This window comes from Cetorhinus maximus, chromosome 1, assembly GCF_964194155.1.
Source record: "Cetorhinus maximus chromosome 1, sCetMax3.hap1.1, whole genome shotgun sequence".
NCBI classification, from domain to species: Eukaryota; Metazoa; Chordata; class Chondrichthyes; order Lamniformes; family Cetorhinidae; genus Cetorhinus; species Cetorhinus maximus.
In genome coordinates, this window is record NC_135879.1 from 63,429,198 (window position 1) to 63,448,940 (window position 19,743).

The window sequence follows — 19,743 nt, forward strand, 5'->3', positions numbered from 1 at the left end:
ATTTGTTCACAGGCAGCCAGGCTATCCTCCAAACTTTGCAAAAGTGATGGGACCAGATAGTCATGGCAATCAGTGTCAGGATTCTAGCCCTGGAGGCCTGGATGCAGTATTGCATAAAATTCAATGACCTCACATGAGTGGCCAAGGTCAGTCAATGTATCTTCAAAAGCCATATCTTAACAACCTCTATCAATCACAACTCATATCTCACATTTGCCCTCACCTTCACAGCAATTAGCACTGCTGCAATCGTCACAGCTTGTACACACAGTCAGTCATGACAGCCAATTTTGTGCTAATTCTGTCAGTGTATACTCATTACTAAGCCAATGACATCTGCACTGGCTCAGCATTGTTCATTGGATGGCTGATGGCTCTGTACCCAAAGACCTTTTCACTCCTTTCATGGGATGTAAGTTTTGCTGGTAAGACCAGCGTTTTGTTGTTCATTCCTAATTACTCTTCAGAAGTTGGAGGTGTGCCACGCCTTGATTTGTCGCAGTCCTTCTGGTGTATGTACACCTACAGTGCTATTACAGTGAAATGGCCATTGGGTCACAACCTGCAACAGGGACACATGCAAGTGAGATATGATGTTGGGTGTTGACATAGACAACTGGGAGACAGTTGCCAATGGCCGTTACCTCTGGACTGACTTTTTGGAAAGGCATTGAAAGAGGCGAGGAGAAATGGAAAGCTGAGGTGACCGAGAAGAGAGCCCAAAGAAGACAGAGGCCAGCAAACCCTACACCTTCTCAGCCCACTGTCTTCATCGGCAGCAAATGCAGCAGAGACAGCCATGCCAAAATGGGGCTCCTGAGCCACACCAGGTGATGTTTGACAGAGTTGACCACCAAGGCACAAACTATTGTCTCATGAGATGGAAGGCTGCCAAAGAAAAAGGTTCTCTGTACATTTCAGCTTCAAACAACTCTGGAAACCACCAAAGACTTCCGCAATCACAGCAAGTGCCAGTAGAAATCAACCAGCAACTAATTTGATGACCCTTTTAAATAGTACTCATGGAATGTCCTTCATGTGTTCAGCTGTGTATGTTTGAGGGATAGTGTTAGCTGGAGCATTGAGCTCCAAAGTAGCAGACCTGGTGATAAATCAGTGCTGCAGAAGTATTTACACATAGTGCAGACACCATCTGGAGGCAAAATAGTATCCACCATAGTGCCGAAAATTGAGTCCTTTTGTGTTTTTATTGTTCAGCCTTTATTTAATATTCTCTTGTGCTCTGTAAACACAGCAACATGAAAGAATGTAATTGGCAGTAGTGGTGTAATGTAGATCCCTAATATGTGACATAAATGGTGCTGTTTCATAACCACAGTTAAAAGGAAGCAACTTCTTTTGACCTGTACGTGTTCGCCAAGTTTGATATTTTCAAGACTTGCTTTCAACTTTTGATGCAACCTTTAACGATTGACATCCGCCCATCTCGGGAAACCACGGACTGCAGCCAGGGTGTATGTCACTCCTGAATTGAACATCATCTGTTGTGGCTATAGAGGCCAATTCGTGAGTGGTACTACCTTCCACAGCTGGCACAGATGGTCTAAGGTCGACTGATGTTTTTTCCTCCTGGCTTCTTTTGTCCTCTTCTTTTTCCATGCCCTTCCTGACTGCTTGTCCGATCAGCAGCCAAGCCTTCCCATGCACCAATTCCAATCCTGGTCAGCTTTATGTCTCACTTGCAGACATCTTGTATCGCAGACATGGGTGATTAGTTGGTCTTGTGCCAATAGCAAGCTCACCATAGAGCATGTCTTTGGGGATGCAGCGGTTGCTCATTCAGCTCACATGACCCAGGCAATGGAGTTGCCATAGACTCAAGTGGAGAAACATGCTGGGGTTCCCTATACACCAGTGTACTTGGCACTCTGGCTTGCTAGAAGAAACCCAGTATTTGTCTGAGGGAGCAGAGGCAGAAGCTGTTCAGCCACTTTTCTTAACTTGCATAAGTTGTCCAAGCCTCGCTCCTGTAAAGGAGGGTGCTGAGAGCACAAGCCTGGTACACATGGAGTTTTGTATTTTTGGTTAGTTTGCTGTCGGTCCACACTCTGCTTCTCAACTTTGACGTGACAGCTGCAGCCTTGGAAATGCTGGTGCTGATTTCAGCACCAAGGGACAGGTTGCTGGTAATTGTTGATCCAAGCTATGTGAAGCTTTCAACAACCTCCAGAGTGAGGTTGTCAGTGTTGATGGAAGGTGGAGTCTCTACATTCTGACCCATAACTTTGGACTTCCTGACACTGATAGTCAGTCCAAACTCCTTGCAGATCCAGGAGAACTGATCTACGAGCTGTTGCGTGAATTTCAGAATGAGATGCCAGTGCTGCATCTTCAGCAAACAGTAACTCACAGAATAGGACATTACGCACTTTGGCCTTGGCGTGCAGTTTTGCCAAGTTGAACAGCTTGCCCTCATTTCAGGCATGCAGGTAGACACCCTCAGTTGAGTCGCTGAAAGCACACAATAGCAGCATGGAGGAAAATATGCCAAAGAGAGTTTGCGCCAGGCCGCAGCCCTGCTTTACCCTGCTGCTGACCTTGAAAGTCTCCGATGATGCTGCATTGTAACTGAGGAGGCTGGTCATGTTCTCGTGGAAAGAAGAAATGACACCCAGGAGTCCAGGCGGACTGACTATTTTCTGCAGACGTTTAAAAAATCTATCAATGCTGATGCGGTCATAGGCCTTGGTGAGGCCTATGAAGGCAATGTAGAGTGTCTGCACTGTTCGCAGCACTTCTCCTGTAACTGCTGAAGTGAGAAAATCGTGTCAGTTGTCAATCTGCCAGCTCTGAAGCTACACTGAGACTCAGGGTAGGTGCATAATGCTAGGGTCTGCAATCTGGTCACAGCAACGTGAGCAGAGACCTTCCCCACAATACTTAACAAGGGGATGCCTCAGTAACTGCTGCAGTCATTGGGACCTGTTTTTATACAAGTTGACTTTTTACATCCCGTATGCCTTGAGGCACAAATCATTCCTCCAGCAGAGACACAGCTTCATGGGGATGCTGCAGCAGTGCTGCTTTTCCACATTTGATGATTTCAGGTGGAATGCCATTGTTTGCTGGGGCTTTACCACTGGCAAGACAGTCAATGGACTTGTTGAGCTCTACTATGGTGGGCTCGCTGTCCAGCTCCTCCATGACAGGAAAGCCTGGAGTGGCACTGAGAGCCTCCTCAGTGACGATGTTCCCCAATGCATAAAGTTCGATGTAGTGCTCCACCCACCTTTCCATCTGCCTGCTAGGCTCAGTGATATCATCCCTGACTTGTCTCCAAGGGGGCTGATTTGTTTGTTGCTGGGCCTGTTGTTTCCTTGATTCCTTCATATATCTCTCTAGCATCCCCGCATTCAGCAGCTGTTTGCATGCTGTTGCAGTGTTTCAACCAGTATTGATTGGTGCAGTGCCGAGCAGTCTGCTGAGACTTGATTCTGGCAGCTCTGAGAGCACCTAGATTTTGTTTGCTGGGGACTTGCTTGTAGTTCATGAGGGCTCTCCTCTTGGTTGCAGCAACTGGCTCCATTTCAGTCCAATAAGCCTTAAACCAGTCAACATTCCTATGAGTTATAGATGGTGTTGCTCAGATGATCCTACTGTAACACCGCACTCTGCCCTTGGACGTTGTTGTCCAAAAGAACCTGATCGAAGATGTTGAGGAACTTCTGGGTCTTTTCTGGGTCAGTGGTATGGCAAATGTTGATCTGAGGATGACCTTTTTTTCTTGTTGTGGTATAGTTTCCTTGGCTGAAGTCTGATCTTGCTACACACCAGGGAGCAGCCAGTGTCACAGTCCGTGCTGTGATAGCTACAGGTGATGAAGAAAGTGTTGAGGGTGGTATATCTGGTGATGATGAGATCTAGCTGGTGCCAATGGTGTGGAGACCTTGTGGCATGGTTTAGTTTGGAAGTAGCTGTTTGTCACACACAGTCCATGGTAACAACAAAGCTCCAGCAACCTCTGTCCATTTTCATTCATCTTGCCTTTTCCCTGGTGCTTTATGCATGTTGGCAAAACTGTGTCGTCGGTACCCACCCTTATGCTGAAACGCCCTAGAAGGTACAAACCCTCAGTGCTGGGAATTCTGCTGGCGGCAGCATCAAGTGCCTCATAGAATTGATCCTTGACAACTGGGATGGAGGTGAGTGTTGGGACATAGATGCACATGAGGGTAACTTGTTCTGCACTTGTTGACAAGCGAAGTGTAAGAAACCTCTGAGCCTTCTGTGGGGAGTTCAATCATCACAAGCAGAGTTTTTTTTACTGTGAAGCCCACTCCATGCTCACATGTTGCCTCTAGAGTTTTTCCCTGCCAGAAGAATGTGTAATGATTCTCTTTAAGGGATCAACTTTGAGCGAGCCTTGTTTTTTTACAGAGCAGCAATGCCCACATTTAGTCTGTTCTTTTGTTGATCACAGCTGTCTTGAGTACATCATCAACCTGCAGAAGGTCATCAATAAAGCCAGGATGCATAGTCCTTACGTTCCAGCTTGCAAGGCGAGCAGCTGGTGTCGTATTTGTTGAGTTTGCTTTGTCTCGTGCATAGATTAGCAACCTGCTCATTGAGAGATGACTCTCAAATCTCCAAGCACCTGTTTAATGCAAGCAGGCCATGACGGGTCAGCACCTAACTGACTGGGTGATGTCCAGCTTGAGGCAGGTGGTAGCTATCCAGTGAAATGCAATGAGCTCTTCCATCGTCAGAAGTAACCCCTAGTGTGCATGTTCTGTGCCAATCAAGTGAGAGTTTGTAACTGTTGCTTCCTGTGTTGTGCCAATGTAAACCACGAACCTGGAGTGTCTTCTCCAGGGTGCAGGCCGGGGCAAATATTATGGAGACCCTGAGTTGCCCAAGCATCAGGGCCCCCCCTCTCGGCATTGCTAGTATTGTCCAAAGGAAAGGATTAAACCAGTACTGTTTGGTACAGCTCTGCTGCCAGAGTTGCTGGAAAGCTGCCTGATAGAAGTCACATTACCGCCTATAGGACTCCACTCCAGATTTTCTGTCATGGTTTACTCCCTCAGCCGCCTCCTCTCCTGAGACACCCAAAGGCTATATGGCTATTTACCTATAGCTGGGGATTTGGTTTGTGGGCACCAGGGAGTAACTACATGGCGGTGGGCTTGTATGCCATCCGTCTGGGGGTCAGTTCACCTCTGTGTCCCCTCTGTAGTTTAGCATAGGTCCACAAGATCCACATAGGTCCAGTTTACATGTGTCGCCACGGGGAGGCATCACGATGCGTCTACGGTTGATGCGATGCATCAATATGTGTTAGCTTAGTGGATGGTGTGTAGCGGTCAGTCTGCTTGTCAACTCTTGCTTTCAGCTCTTACGGCTGGTTAGCAGTATAACTATTGTGAAAAGAAGGCTGAGTGCAAAAGCCTCTCCTGCCAGTACACAGCCTCTTGATCAGCAAGCCCTATGTGACCATTACAGCTTTCAAAATATATGCGAGCAAATCTTCCTCCCTGTACTTAATAAACATTGTATTCTGCAAACTTATATTTTTAGTTGAAAAAGAGAAAGATAGATACCATAATAATGACAATGCCTCAGTGTTCAATATTGTGTAATCATTGAATGGTAAGCTGTGGAATATCTATGATTCTACTTTCATGAGCTCCCAATCTTGGCACATGGCTCCACATATAGTATTTAGTCCTCCAATACCCAATTCTGTGTGAGAGTTCGAATAGTGATTGTTGGCTCACAGAATCGCCGATGAATCCAATCATGCAAACTCACTACATATAGAATTTCACAGCACAGGTCACTGGATGGCGGTCTGGAGAGGGGTCACTGGATGTCTGTCTGGAGAGGGAACACTGACTGACTGATTTTTCATTTTCCAAGCTGGGGACCCGGAGACCAACTGTAATTCCAACACTGCTGCCCCCTGTTGAGCTCAGTTAACCCAGCACAGGTTAATCAGCCTTGTGATCTTCCTGATCTGTATGGTGCAGTGCCACAATGATTTCTGCTATTTGATTGCTTTGCTTGTTTTCTTTGGGAAATAAATAATTGAGAAAAGAAAATCTATTCAAAACAATAAGTAAGTAAGATATTGGCACATGATCATTTGTCAATTTTGCAAACTATGTTAGAATGGCTGATCTTTAAAAGATTGAAATTTTGAATTCATATTTATTCTGAATTGAAAATGAATTCAAAGCCTATTTCTATTAAGTAAAATTAATTTGGAAAAAATAAGGTCTGGTTGTTCAAATCAAACCATTTCACTTTTTCATCAAACATGCAAAAGTATGAGAAGTATCTTTGATAATTCAATGTTTGTGTTGGCACAGGTGCTGGCATCTGTAAAAAATGCAATCGAGCAGTTTGCTTCTACAAGGGAAAACTTCTCATCATTCCTGACTGAAACTCGGGAATATCTGCTCTCTCGGGTGGAGATCTCCACTTCACGCAAGGGGCTATTCGCAGTCGAAGGTACCTTTTTTAAAAAAAATTGTCCACACTACCATTTACGGATCATGAAATCTTGCTGCTCCTCTCACTCCTCTTTCTTTTCCCTGTAGCCCCTGTAATGTTTACCCAAAAAGGTTCTCCTGCATGCACCTCAAGAATTCTAATCCCTTCATTCCTTTCACGCTAAAACTATTCCAGTTCATCTTGGGGTAGTTAAAATCCCCTGGAATTACTGCCCTACTGTTTTTGCACTTCTCAGAGATTTGCCTACATATTTCTCTTCTATCTCCCTCTGACTGGGGGTCTATATTACACTCTCAGTAGTGTGACTGCCTCTTTTTTGTTCCTAAGCTCAACCCATATGGCTTCAATTAATGGTTCTTCTAACATATCATCCCTCCTCACAGCTGTAATTGCTTCTCTAACCAAATTGCCACCTCTCCCCCCTTTTTATCCCCCTCTCTATCTCATCTGAATACCCTGTAACCAGGAATGTTGTGCTGCCATTCCTGTCCCTCTTTAAGCCATGTTTCTGTAATTACTATGATATCATACTGCCACATTTCTTTCTGTGCCCTCAGCTCATCTGCTTTATTTGCTATACTCCTTGCATTGAAGTATATACCCTTAAGCACTGCCAAACTTTCTTTTATTTTCTATCAATTGTTTCTTCTGTTTTCCAGACTCACTCACTGATTTTCTGGCTTCCATTCTCATTTCTAATTTTGCCTCATCTGAGTCTACCCTCAATTTCCCAATCCCCTGCCAAACTAATTTTAACCCTCCCCAACAGCACTAGCAAATCTCTCAGCAAGGATATTTGGTCCTGGCCCCAGTGAGGTGCAAACTGTCTGGCTTGTACAGACCCCATCTTCCCCAGAACTGGTCCCAATGCCCCAGAAATCTGAATCCTTCCATCCTACACCATCTCACCAGCCGCGCATTCACTCTTATTTCGATGCCCACTAGCACATGGCACTGATAGTAATCTGGAGATTACTACCTCCGAGGTCCTGCTTTTTAATGCCTTACCTAGCTCCCTAAATTCTGCTTTCAGGACCTCATCCCTTTTTCTACCTATGCCATTGGCATCAATGTAAACCATTACCTCTGGTTGTTCACCCTCCTCCGTAAGAATGTCCTGCAGCCACTCTGTGATATCCTTGACCTGGCACCAGGAAGGCAGCATACCATCCTGGTCCACAGCCGCAGAAACGCCTGCCTGTTCCCCTAATTATCGAATCTACTACCATTATTCCTCTCTCACTCTCCTTCCTTCCTGCCCATACATCTGAGCCACCTGTGGTGCCCCGAACTTGCTGTACTCTTCTTGCTGTACTCCCCTGAGGAACCATCATCCTCACTAATGAACCGGTTCATGAGCAAGGTAGACTGAGAGGACTCATGCACTACCTGCCTGGTCCTTCTAGACTTTCTGGTGGTCAGCCATTCCCTCTCTGCCTGCACACTCCTAACCTGTGGTGTGACAAAAAAGTGCTATCCACATAGTCCTCAGTGTTGTGGATACACCACAGTGACTCCAGCCGCCGCTCAAGTTTTGAAGCCTAGAGCTCAAGTTTTTGCAGCTGGTGACACCTCCTGCACGTGCTCATCTAGGCCACGTGTAATGTCCACGACTCCCCACATGCTACAGGATGGGCATTCCATGTGGCCCATCTGCCTGCCATACCTTAAGCATATTTTCAACTATTTACTATAAACTGGAGACAAGAAAGTAAAGTAGACTTACTCACTAATCAGCTCTTGTTCCTTTAAGTTAGATACTTAAGGGTTATGTAAAACTTACATTTTTCTATTTTTCTAATATAATAGAACCTTACACTTTCCTAGCTTACAGACAAGGAAGAAAAGCTCACAAACTACTGGTGACTGCTTTTTAAAAAAAAGGTATCTGATGGAGCTCCTCTTTCACCCAAATGAGCCAAATTCCCAACTCCACACTCCGTCCATGTCTCACTAAGGCATAGTCTCCAGTCTCCTCGTGCACCCCTTACTGTCCCTTTAGGTTATGCCCACCAACAGAAGAAAAGTGAGGATTTAATGGGGCCTTGCAGCTGTTAGCATTCAGTCTGAGCTCCATAGCAGCCATTGCTGCTTTGGTACTCACAACCCCAAAATCTCATCTCCCAACTCTGCTGAAGGTTGTGACCCAAAGTTTGGGAAACCCTGCCTTATTATTTCTGTTGCCATGTATGCGCCTCTCAGTTTTAGAATACGAGTTTGACGTCATTGAAAAGTCTTCACTTTGGGTGCCTTGTGTCAGCCAGAACTGGTATATCATGGTTACATATAAAAATGATGAACAAGACCAGCTGATCCATTGAGGCTGCCCCACACAGTTGTGATGCCTTAAGCATCAAAATTCATAACAAGGCATCCATCTTCCAACCCCACCCCACCCCAACCCAACAGCTATGTGGTCTCCTGGGTGAGGCAAAAATGATCTAGAATTTGAGGCCAATTTAAGGAAACAAATATGGAAATATCTTCCCCTCTTTCCACCTCCCTGCCACCCCAACCTTAAGTGGCTAAAACAAGTCCAGGAAACCATATTTTACATAAGGTTACATTACATAGGAAATACAGCACAGAAACAGGCCATTTGGCCCAACTAGTCCATACCAGCATTCATTTCCACCCATCATTCCTCATCTAAATCTATCATCATAACTTTATATTCCCTTCTCCTTCATATGCTTCCCCTTAAATTATCTATACCATTTGCTTCAACCAATCCCAGTGTTAGCGAGTTACCCATTTTTAACTCTTTTGGTAAAGAAGTTTCTTCTGAATTCCCTACTGGATTTCTTAGTGATCATTTTATATTGATGACAGCTAATTATGTTCTTCCCCACAAGAGGAAATACTCTTTTTTTCCACTTTATCAAAAGCATTCATAATTTTAAAGGCCTCAATTAGGTAAGAGAAAGGAGATCCAGCCTGTCAATGCTTTAAACAGGGAAGAAATACATGTGATCAGGTCCTCGCATTAACCACTTTCATTGAAAATGGCTTTCAAAGGAATCTTAAAGCAGGGGCAATTTTCCTTTACCTCACTGCAGCCTACGATACAGTTTGGTACATTGGCCTATTCATCAAAATATCCAAGAGTTCTCCCTCCCTGGGTTACTGATGCCATTGAACTGCTATCCTGGGACAGTTAGCTCAGGGTGCATATGAATGCCAAGACTAGTGCCTGGAGGAAACAGACAAATGGGCTAAGCCAATGATCTGTCTTAGCACCAACCCTGATCAACTTGTACACCAACGACCTATCGCCAACCTGGTTCCTCAAGTTTATCCATGCAGATGACAGCTGCTGGGGCACACGGGCTCAGACATTCCCTGAGCTGGAAGACACACTGAACAACGATATTGCAAAGCTGACCGACCATTGTAAGACATGGTGCCTACAACCGAGCACCAGTAAAACAGTCTCTGGCACATTTTACCTTTGCGATGCCAGTGCTAAGAGGGAATTGAACATCACCCTGGATTGGGGTCAGAGAGAGAAATCATGGGCCCTGGTGCTTCTCCTGTTTCAGGGCCCCTTACTACTCTCCCTCTTTAACCTTCCCCCTCATATCCTTCAGGTGCCCAGAATTGGGAATCATGGCCACAGTAGAGTCAAGCTGTTTTATATAGGCTTAGCAAAACTTCTAGGCTTTTGTACTCTATGCCTCTATTTATAAAGCCCACTGAAAGTGTAGGTTTCGGTATGATACACTTCACAGCCACAATTTTGTTGGACATTTATATACCACTTGGTCTTTCATATGATGCAACCAGCTCCGCTTCTTTAAGCCTGGCCTTGTGCAATATCCAGACAGCAACATCCAAAGCAGCACAAACAATAATCCCATGCATTGAGAATGAGAATATCTTGAACTAACAGTGACATATTCTATTGGCACATGACTCCTGGCTTCACTTCCAAGTTTAAAAATGGAAAAACCTTCCAGTAAATTAGCACTAAACAATTCATCTGCAGTAATGTGCTATTTCTATCCACACAAATGGGATTTGTTAACAGAAAAATTACACTTTGCATTGAGCGATAAATATTTTCTCATTTTAAATTGAAACTAACCACACTTACAAATGTCGAGCTTGGAGCATATAGTAGGAGAGCAAAGTACTGCAGATGCTGGAAATCTGAAACATAAACAGAAAATACTGGAAATACACAGCAAGCCAGGCAGCATCTTTGGAGAGAGAAACAGAGTTAATGCTTCAGGTCCATGACCTGCATTAGTTCTGACGAAGGGTCACTGACCTTTGTTTCTCCCTGCACAGATGCCGCCAGACATGCTGAGCATTTCTAACATTTCCCATTTCTATTGAAACAAAATTAACCTCTTTTGCCAGTCCTCCACAAAGCAATCGGACTCCCCTTCAGCAGCTGCCTGAGATCTGGTTTGACACAACATTAAACTTGCATTTCAAAAAAAAAGCTAAGGTATGAAGAAAACATAAACAGCTTGCTGAGCAAAACGAATCAATGTCAAAGCAATAAATTGATAATTTAGAAAAAGAGTAATTAATAAAAATTACCATTAAAAAGTGGCAAACAGCAGAGCTAACTAATAAAACCTTGTTCTCCTTTTTGTTTAAGAAGCAGAGCAAGAGAGTGTTATGGCACGGCTGATGGTAAATGCCAAGCTGCCCAAATTGTAGAGGGAAACATGAATCGGCTTCCAAAATGGCTTTTTCAATTTGTATAGTATGTGGGAAGGTTCTGAAATCAGGAAATGATGTCTCTGACTACTTATGATTTTATAGTAAACATTTATTAAAAGAATAAAGCAAAAAAACCCCCCACAATTATACTTAAACACAAGAATCGCTTTACAGGGTAAACAGTATTTTAAAACAGTCCCACAAGATCTTAGCTTAATTACCCTTTGAGCTAACCTCCCCCTTATCTGTTCAGCAACTATCCTTACAGATTTTCAAAATCTATAGAATTCCAGTAATTTTTTATCACACAGTGCCTTTTTTCCTTGGGGTGCCCTCTGAGGTTGACAGCAACTGGGTCTTCATGTCTGGCCTTGTTCACACTGTCTTGGAGTTCTGACCAGCTATCCTGTTGTCTTCTGGGAGATCTGACCAGCTACCACCGCACCACCCCCCCAACCCCCAGGCATCAGTATTTCTTTAAATGCATCCCTTGCCTTTGATCTCTCTACCGTCTCAACCAGTCTCTTCAGAAATGCTTTCTTCCCAGAACTGATTAAACTCATTTTGTTACCCTAGCTCTTAGATTTGTAAAAACAAAATTACCCTTCTTTACCTTCAACCTGTCTTCCAGTACATAAGAAACCTGACAGGGTTGTTGACAGAAGAAACTATTACAATTTCTTGCTTTCTCGACAAGAGACAGACTAGGCCTCAAGTCCTGGTCACCAGGGAAGGGGGAGGGGACCAGGACTGAATAAGGAATTGGGTTTAACTAACACTGACTTTGTGTTTGTCTCACACTTTGAGTTGGCCTTGGGTGGAATTCATATGAAAGTGGGGGTCGGAAATGGGTTTCCTTTCAACCTGTATTTTCCTCCTCTCCCGGCCGGTGTGCGGATAGGTTTTTGGGGAGGCATGTTTGTGTTCCCCACACCAGGCAGCCTCTGTGTGCGTGTGTGTATGTGCCCGATTGGCTTGCTCTCTCAGTCTCTGGGTTCTCTCTCACTCACACTCACTCACTCACTCTGACACTCATTCACTCTCATATTCTCGCTCACTCTAAAACTTACTCTCACTCACTCATTCAAACTCACTCACACATGGCGACCAGAACTGCACACGGTATACGTGTAATCTAACCAAGGTTTGATACATTTAGCTTAACTTCCCTACTTTTCAGTTCTATTTCTCTAGAAGTGAAATCTAGTGCTTGCTTTTTTTAAGGCCTTGCTAACCTGTGGTACAACTTTTCGTAATTGGTGTATTTGTACTACAAGATCCCATTGCTCCTCTACCCCATCTAGACTTGCACCTTCCAAGTAATAAGTGATCCAATCCACATTCTCCCAACCACAATGCTTTCTACTAAAATGTACTATCTCACATTTATCTGTGTTGAACTTCAGTTGCCAATTATTGGTCCTCCTGTACTTTGTTGCATCCTCCTCAGTATTGACAATCCCTCTGCCAATTTGGTGTCATCTGCAAATCTAGAAATTGTGTTCTTGATTTCAAGATCTGAAACATTAATGTAAATTGTGAGCACAACTTCCCACCTTCTTCCATTCTGAATAACCACCCTTTACTCCCACTCTCTGCTTTTTGTCTTGATGCCAATTAGCAATCCATTTTGCCACTTGTCCCCACATTGTCTAACCTTATTCATTAGCCTATAATGGACACCTTATGGAAGGCCTTTTGAAAATCCAGATGAATTACAGCTACCGCATTACCATTGTCCACTGTTATCTCCTCAAAATTCAAAAAGGTTGGTCAAGCAAGATTTTCCCTTTTGAAATCCATTGTTATATATTTTGTTTCTAGATATTCTATTTTCTCCTTTGACAGTAGGAAAAGTAATGGAATCTCTATTAGTGTTAGGTTGACGGGTCTATAATTTCCTGGAAATGTCCTGTCCCCCTTCTTAAATATTGGAACTATATAAACTATCCTCCGGTCTTTTGGAACTACACTATTTGTAACTAATAATTAAATATATGTTCTAATGCCTCTGCTATCTCTTCCCTAGATCTTTCAAAATGTGCGGATACAATCATTCTGGACCAGAGGTTTTATCCTCTGAGTTTGATTAAGTTATTCATTTTGACCCCTTTTTAAAAATTTTAAATACACTTATCTCATTGCTCATTTCATCATTCAATGTCATGTGTACCTGTTCCATCTCCCTGGCGAATACCAAAGTGAAATAATAATTTAATATTTCTGACATCTTTCATTACCTGTGACATTATCCTGTTTATCCCTTAATGGTTCTATTCCCCTCATAGCCTTCCTTTTTTTAAATTCATGTGCCTATAAAATATTTTACTGTTTTATGTTCCTTTGTGATTTAATTTCATAGATCTTCATCTTCCTTTTTGTTTTTTGACTTCTCAATTGCTTTGCGTTGTCTCCTACTATGCACTTCTGTGCCAGCTAATAGATGCCTCTTTCCAAACCTTCAGTTGCCCCCTTGTGCATTTATTCATCCACGGAGTATCACTAGTGTTTAGTTAGTATTTTTGGGGTGGGGGTAGGAGGTTGGTGGAGGGGAGATCTCTGATGATGGATCTACATCTGAAACATGGGATGTAATTTACACTTTCAGCAGTGGCAGAAAGCTGGCAGTAGTGGGTAGACTGACTTCAATAGAAAGGAGAATTTGGCAGGTCAATCCACTTATACTGCAGTAATCATGCTACATAATCATGGGTGACTTTAATCTACATTTGGACTGGGCAAACCAAATTAGCAATAATACTTTGGATGAATTCCTGGAGTGTGTACAAGATGGCTTTTTCGACCAATACGTTGAGGAATGGACTATCCTAGATTTGATATTGTGCAATGAGAAGGGGTTAATTAATAATCTTGTTGTGCAGGGTCCTTCAGGGAACAGTGACCATAACATGATAGAATTCTTCATTAGGATGAAAAGTGATCTAGTCTGATCTGAAACTAGGGTCCTAAATCTAAACAGAGGATACTACAAAGGTATGAGGCGTGAGTTGGCTAAGATAGATTGTGGAACTTCATTAAAAGGCAATGGCTAATATTTAAGGAACAAATGTTTGTATTGCGACAGTTATACATCCCTTTCTGGTGCAAAAACACAACAGGGAAGCAGCCCAACTATGACTAACAAAAGAAATTAAGGATAGTATTAGGTCCAAAGAGGAATCATACAAAGTTGCTAGAAATAGTAGCAAGCCTTAGGATTGGGAGCAGTTTAGAATTCAGCAAAGAAGGACCAAGAGATTGATTAAGAGGAGAAAAATAGAGTATGAGAGTAAACTTGTAAGGAACATAAAAGCGGATTGTAAAAGCTCCTACAAGTATGTAAAAGAAAAAGATGAGTGAAGACAAATGTAGGTCCCTACAGTCTAAAACGGGAGAATTTATAATAGAGAACAAGGAAATGGCAGAGCAACTAAACAACTACTTTAATTCTGTCTTCACAGAGGAAGACACAAGTAACTTCCCAGAAATGCTAGGGAAGCAAGGGTCTAGTAAGAAGGAGGAGTTAAAGGAAATTAGAACTACTAAAAAAGACAGTGCTCGAGAAATTAATGGGAGTGAAAGCTGATAATCTACATCCCAAGGTACTAAAGGAGGTGGCCATGGAAATAGTGGATGCATTGGTTGTCATCATCCAAATTTCTGTAGATTCTGGAACAGTTCAGCAGATGGAGGGTGGCCAATGTAACCCCACTATTTAAAAAAGGGAGAAAATGGAGAATTACAGACCAGTTAGCCTAACATCAGTAGTAGGGAAAATGCTAGAGTCTATTATGAAGGATGTGATAACAGGACACTTAGAAATATCAACAGGATTAGACAAAGTCAACATGGATTTATGAAAGGAAAATCATGTTTCACAAACCTACTGGTGTTTTCTGAGGACGTAAGTAGCAGAATAGATAAGGGGGAACCGGTGGATGTGGTGTATTTGGACTTTCAGAAAGCTTTTGATGAAAGTCCACATAAGGTTATTGTGCAAAATTAAAGCACATGGGATTGGGGGTAATATAATGGCATGTATTGAGAATTGGTTAGCAGACAGGAAACAGAGAGTAGGAATAAGTAGTTCTTTTTTGGAGTGGCAGGCAGTGACTAGTGGGGTATGCTTGGGCCCCAGCTATTCACAATATATATCAATGATTTGGATGAGGGAACCAAATGTAATATTTCCAAGTTTGCTGATGACACGAAACTTGGCGAGAATGTGAATGATGAGGAGGGTGTTACATAAACCCCTCAAGCCTGCCCCACCATTCAATATGATCATGGCTGATCTCATTTTGGACTCAACTCCAATTTCACACCCTCTCCCCATAGCCTTTCAACCCGTTACTAATTAAAAATCTGTCTATTTCTTCCTTAAATTTATTCAGCCTCCCGGCATCCACTGCACTCTGAGGTAGTGAATTCCACAGATTCACGACCCTTTGAGAAAAGTAATTCCTCCTCATCTCTGATTTAAATCTACCACCCCTTAGCCTAAAACTATGGCCTCCACTTCTAGAATGCCCCACACGGGGAAACATCCGCTCCACGTTTACTTTGTCTATCCCCTTTAGCATCTTATATACCTCAATTAGATCTCTCATCTTTCTAAACTCTAGCAAGTATAGGCGAGTTAAGAGGCTTCAAAGCGATTTAGACAGGTTGAGTGAGTGGGCAAATACATGCAGATGCAGTATAACGTAGATAAGTGTGAAATTATCCACTTCAGTAGGAAAAACAGAATGACAGGGTATTATTTAAATGGTGATAGATTGGAAAATATTGATGTACAAGGTTTCCTTGTATACCGAATCACTGAGAGTAAGCATGCAGGTGCAGCAAGCAGTTAAGAAGGCAAATGGTATGTTGGCCTTCATTGCGAGAGCACTTGAGTAAAGGAGCAAGGATGTCTTACTGCAAATGTTTAGGGCCTTGGTGAGACCACACCTGGAGTATTGTGTGCAGTTTTGGTCTCCTTACCTAAGAAAGGATACATTTGCCATAGAGGTAGTGCAGCGGAAGTTCACCAGATTGATTCCTGGGATGGCAGGATTGTCGTGAGTGTTGGGTTGACCAGTGAAGCCCAAATGTAAACTGGAGGCACAGCCCCTCATCTTCCGATTAGGCACTTTACAGCCTTCCGGACTTAACATTAAGTTCAACAACTTCAGACCATGAAATCTCTCCTCTATCTTCACCCCTTTTTGAAAAAAAAATTTAATTTATTTTTATCCCCTTTTCATTTTTATTCATTATTTTATCCCTTTCCATCCTTTTTCCACAAACAGCGCCCCTTCCCCCTAAAGGGCCATCTGTTATTTGTTCCACATTGTTCTTTCACAGTGTTTACCAGTGCTAATAGCAGAACAACGATAAGGGGTGGTGGTGAGGGGTAGGAAATAGATAGATTTCTAGACTCTAAACACGTCAAGGAATACAGGGACACTGGGGAGTATGGCGCTGAGATAGAGGATCACCCATGATCATCTTGTATGGCGGAGCAGGCTTGAAGGGCCAAATGATCTACTTCTCCAATTTTCTAGGTTTCTAATGAAGTTTACTGTGGTCAACAAAAGTGAAAATCACTTATATTAACTCATCTGCTCTCTTCATAAATGCTGACTTTGTGTTTCCAGCATTTTGTTTGAGAGAAAACTTTGCCCTATTAAACAACTAGCTCCTTCTTTATTCCTTGTTCAGTGAGTAAATCGATTGTTGGCAATTACAATTGAGGAAGGTGTTGGAAAGGCTATCTGTACTTAAAATAGATCAGGTACTAGGACCAGATGAGATGTATCCAAGGGTACTGAGGGAAGTGAGAGTGGAAATTGCATAGGCACCAGTGGATAATCTTCCAGTCTTCCTTAGACAAACGGGAGGTGCCAGAGGACTGGGGAATTGTGAATGTTACACGCTTGTTCAAAAGGGTGCACGATAAAGCTGACAACTACAGAGCAGTCCATTTGACCTCAGTGGTAGGGAAACTTCTGGAAACTATAGTAGGGGATAAAATCAATAATCACTTAGGCAAGTGCAGGATAATTAAGGAAAGCCAACATGGATTCATTCGGGAAAAATCATGTTTAACTAACTTGCTAGTTTTTTTGAGGTGGTAACAGAGAAGGTTGATAAGGGCAACGCTGTTGGTGTGGTTTATATGGATTTTCAAAAGGCATTTGATACAATGTCATACAACAGACTTGTGAGCAAAGTTCTAGCACGTGGAGTAAAAGGGAGAGTAGGCACTTGGATAAAAAATTGGTTGTGACAGAGTAGTGGTTAATAGATGTTTTTCAGATTGGAAGTTTGTAGTTGAGTTCCCCAAGGGTCAGTGTTGGGACTCTTGCTCTTCCTGATACATATTAATGACCTAGACTGTGGTGTGCAGGGCATGATTTCAAAATTTGCAGATGATAGGAAGATTGGAAATGTCAACTGTGATGACGATAGTATTGAACTTCAAAAGGACATAGACATGTTGGTGGATTGGACAGACAAGTGGCAGATGAAGTTCAATGCAGAGATGCTTAAGCGGATTCATTTTGGCAGGAAAAATATGCTGAGACAGTATAAAGGTAGAGCCTCTAAAGGATGCACAGGAACAGAGGGATCTCAGTGTATACGTATATAGGTCATTGCATGGTGAGAGAGCAGTTAATAAAGCATGTAGTATCTTATGTTTTATTAATAGGAGCATTGAGTACAAGAGTAAGGAGGTCATGTTGAACTTGTATGAGACACTAGTTAGGCTTCATCTGGAGTACTACGTCCATTTCTGGGTGCCATACTTGAGGAAGGATGTGAAGACATTGGAGAGTACACAGAGGAGATTCACAAGAATGATTCCTGAGATAAAGAACTGTAGCTATGGGGATAGATTGGCGAGGTTAGGACTTTTTCCTTGGAGAAAAGAAGGCTGAGAGGAGATTTAAAAGAAGTATTCAAGATCCTGAGGGGTATGAACAGGGTAAGTAGTGGGAAACTGTTCCCACTCAAGAGAGCATCAAGAACTAGAGGGCACAGATTCAAAATAATTGGCAAAAGGAGTAAATGTGATGTAGGAAAAATGTATCACCCAGAGGGTGGTTGGAGTCTGGAATGAACTCCCTGAAAGGGTGGAGGCAGGTTTGATTGAGATATTCAAAAGGGAATTGGATTGCTACCTGAAAAGAGAGAATGTGCAAGGATACGGGGATAAGGCAAGGGAGTGGGTCTAGGTGGAATGCTCTTTGAGTCAGTGCAGACTCGATGGGCCAAATGGCCTCCTTTTGCACTGTTAAGATACTGTGATACCAAACCTTATACACCAGTTAAGTCCCATTTTTGATTCTCAGTTGGAGCAGCTGTGAGGATATTCAGCCGATTCAGTGGGGAAAGAAATCAAGCAGCATGTGGAGGTTGGGAGAGGATAGTACTGGCTCAATAATGGTCATCTGGCACCTACAATTGAGACTTGCATATGAAGAACAGTCACATGGGCAAGTGTTAGTGATGCCTGTGAAACAGTACTCCACCACCTAGAACCATTAGCTGAAATGGGAAGAAAATTAAGGACTACAAAATTTAAATACCTTTTCGTGGAGTGGGCTTCTGTCATTGGCAGAAAAAAACTGAACTGTGAATTCAGAAGAATTATACTGTAAAAGATGAGGTAGTTCATGTGGTTAAGATGAGGTTAAAAAGGCTTTTTACTGAACAAATCAAATAACCAATTTTATGGAATAAATTGAGTAAGAATATGAATTGTATTACATGAACAATGCATTTGTTATTAGTAATTGATATTGTTTTCTTTCCTGGAAAACCTCTTGCAGAAATTAAGCACAGTCAAGGTGTTGCAGAAAATGGACACAGGCCTCAAGGTATTGCCCAAAATCCACAGCAGCTGCTTTTAAGTAAGCCAGTGGCGGCTCCTCAAGTTTCCTCACATGTGAAAAATTCTATCAATGCAGCTGTCATCTTCACAGAATTTCTTAAGGAGCTTGCAGCCATTGCACAGGAACATTCCATTTTATCTCACACTCCGCTGGAAGAATGTGAAGAATAATTCTGAAGTGATTTTAATGCAAATGGTGCATTCTACTTTTTAAACCTTTTCCAAAGTAATAATGTATTTCTATCTGGCCTTAACCACAGAGAGATTGGATTGGGGTGAAGAGAGAAAGAGTGGAACTATTTTGCCTCAATGTAACAAGACTGGGAAATTTCAGAAACTTTGGTTTTTAAATGCAGTGGCCTTATTGTCATAGAAAATGCACAAATGAAATAGTCTCTATGCAATCTCCAATGTATGAAAATTTTTATGCAGACATTTAAATGTCAAAGGGTATGTGAGTATATATATTATAAACGTACAAACACACACTTCTGGTAGTTTGTGGATTTGAGATGTGAACATTTGAGTATTCTTTAAATGGCTGATCATATTCATCCTGCAACACTTTGCTGTGAATAGTACCAAAGATCAAATGAATGAGGACAATGAGGAATGAGACACTCTGTCACTCATGCTGATCAAAAACAATGACATTGTCTTTTAGCTATTTTTATGAACCTTTTTAATATTGTTATGTTATGAAATCC

The 19,743-nt window shown here is 42.4% G+C and overlaps 1 protein-coding gene across 3 annotated transcripts in view; it reads left to right on the forward strand.

Moving 5' to 3' along the window:
- The window catches only part of fhip1aa (FHF complex subunit HOOK interacting protein 1Aa), a 250,298-nt gene extending 230,827 nt beyond the window's left edge, over nt 1–19,471 (forward strand). For all 3 annotated transcript variants that reach the window (XM_078541265.1, XM_078541270.1, XM_078541273.1), the window contains exons 12-13: nt 6,333–6,474; nt 18,975–19,471. In XM_078541265.1, the coding sequence (XP_078397391.1) occupies nt 6,333–6,474; nt 18,975–19,207 (375 nt within the window). In that variant the 3' untranslated portion in view covers nt 19,208–19,471. The remainder of the gene's footprint in view (nt 1–6,332; nt 6,475–18,974) is intronic.
- Nucleotides 19,472–19,743: the final 272 nt, after the last annotated feature.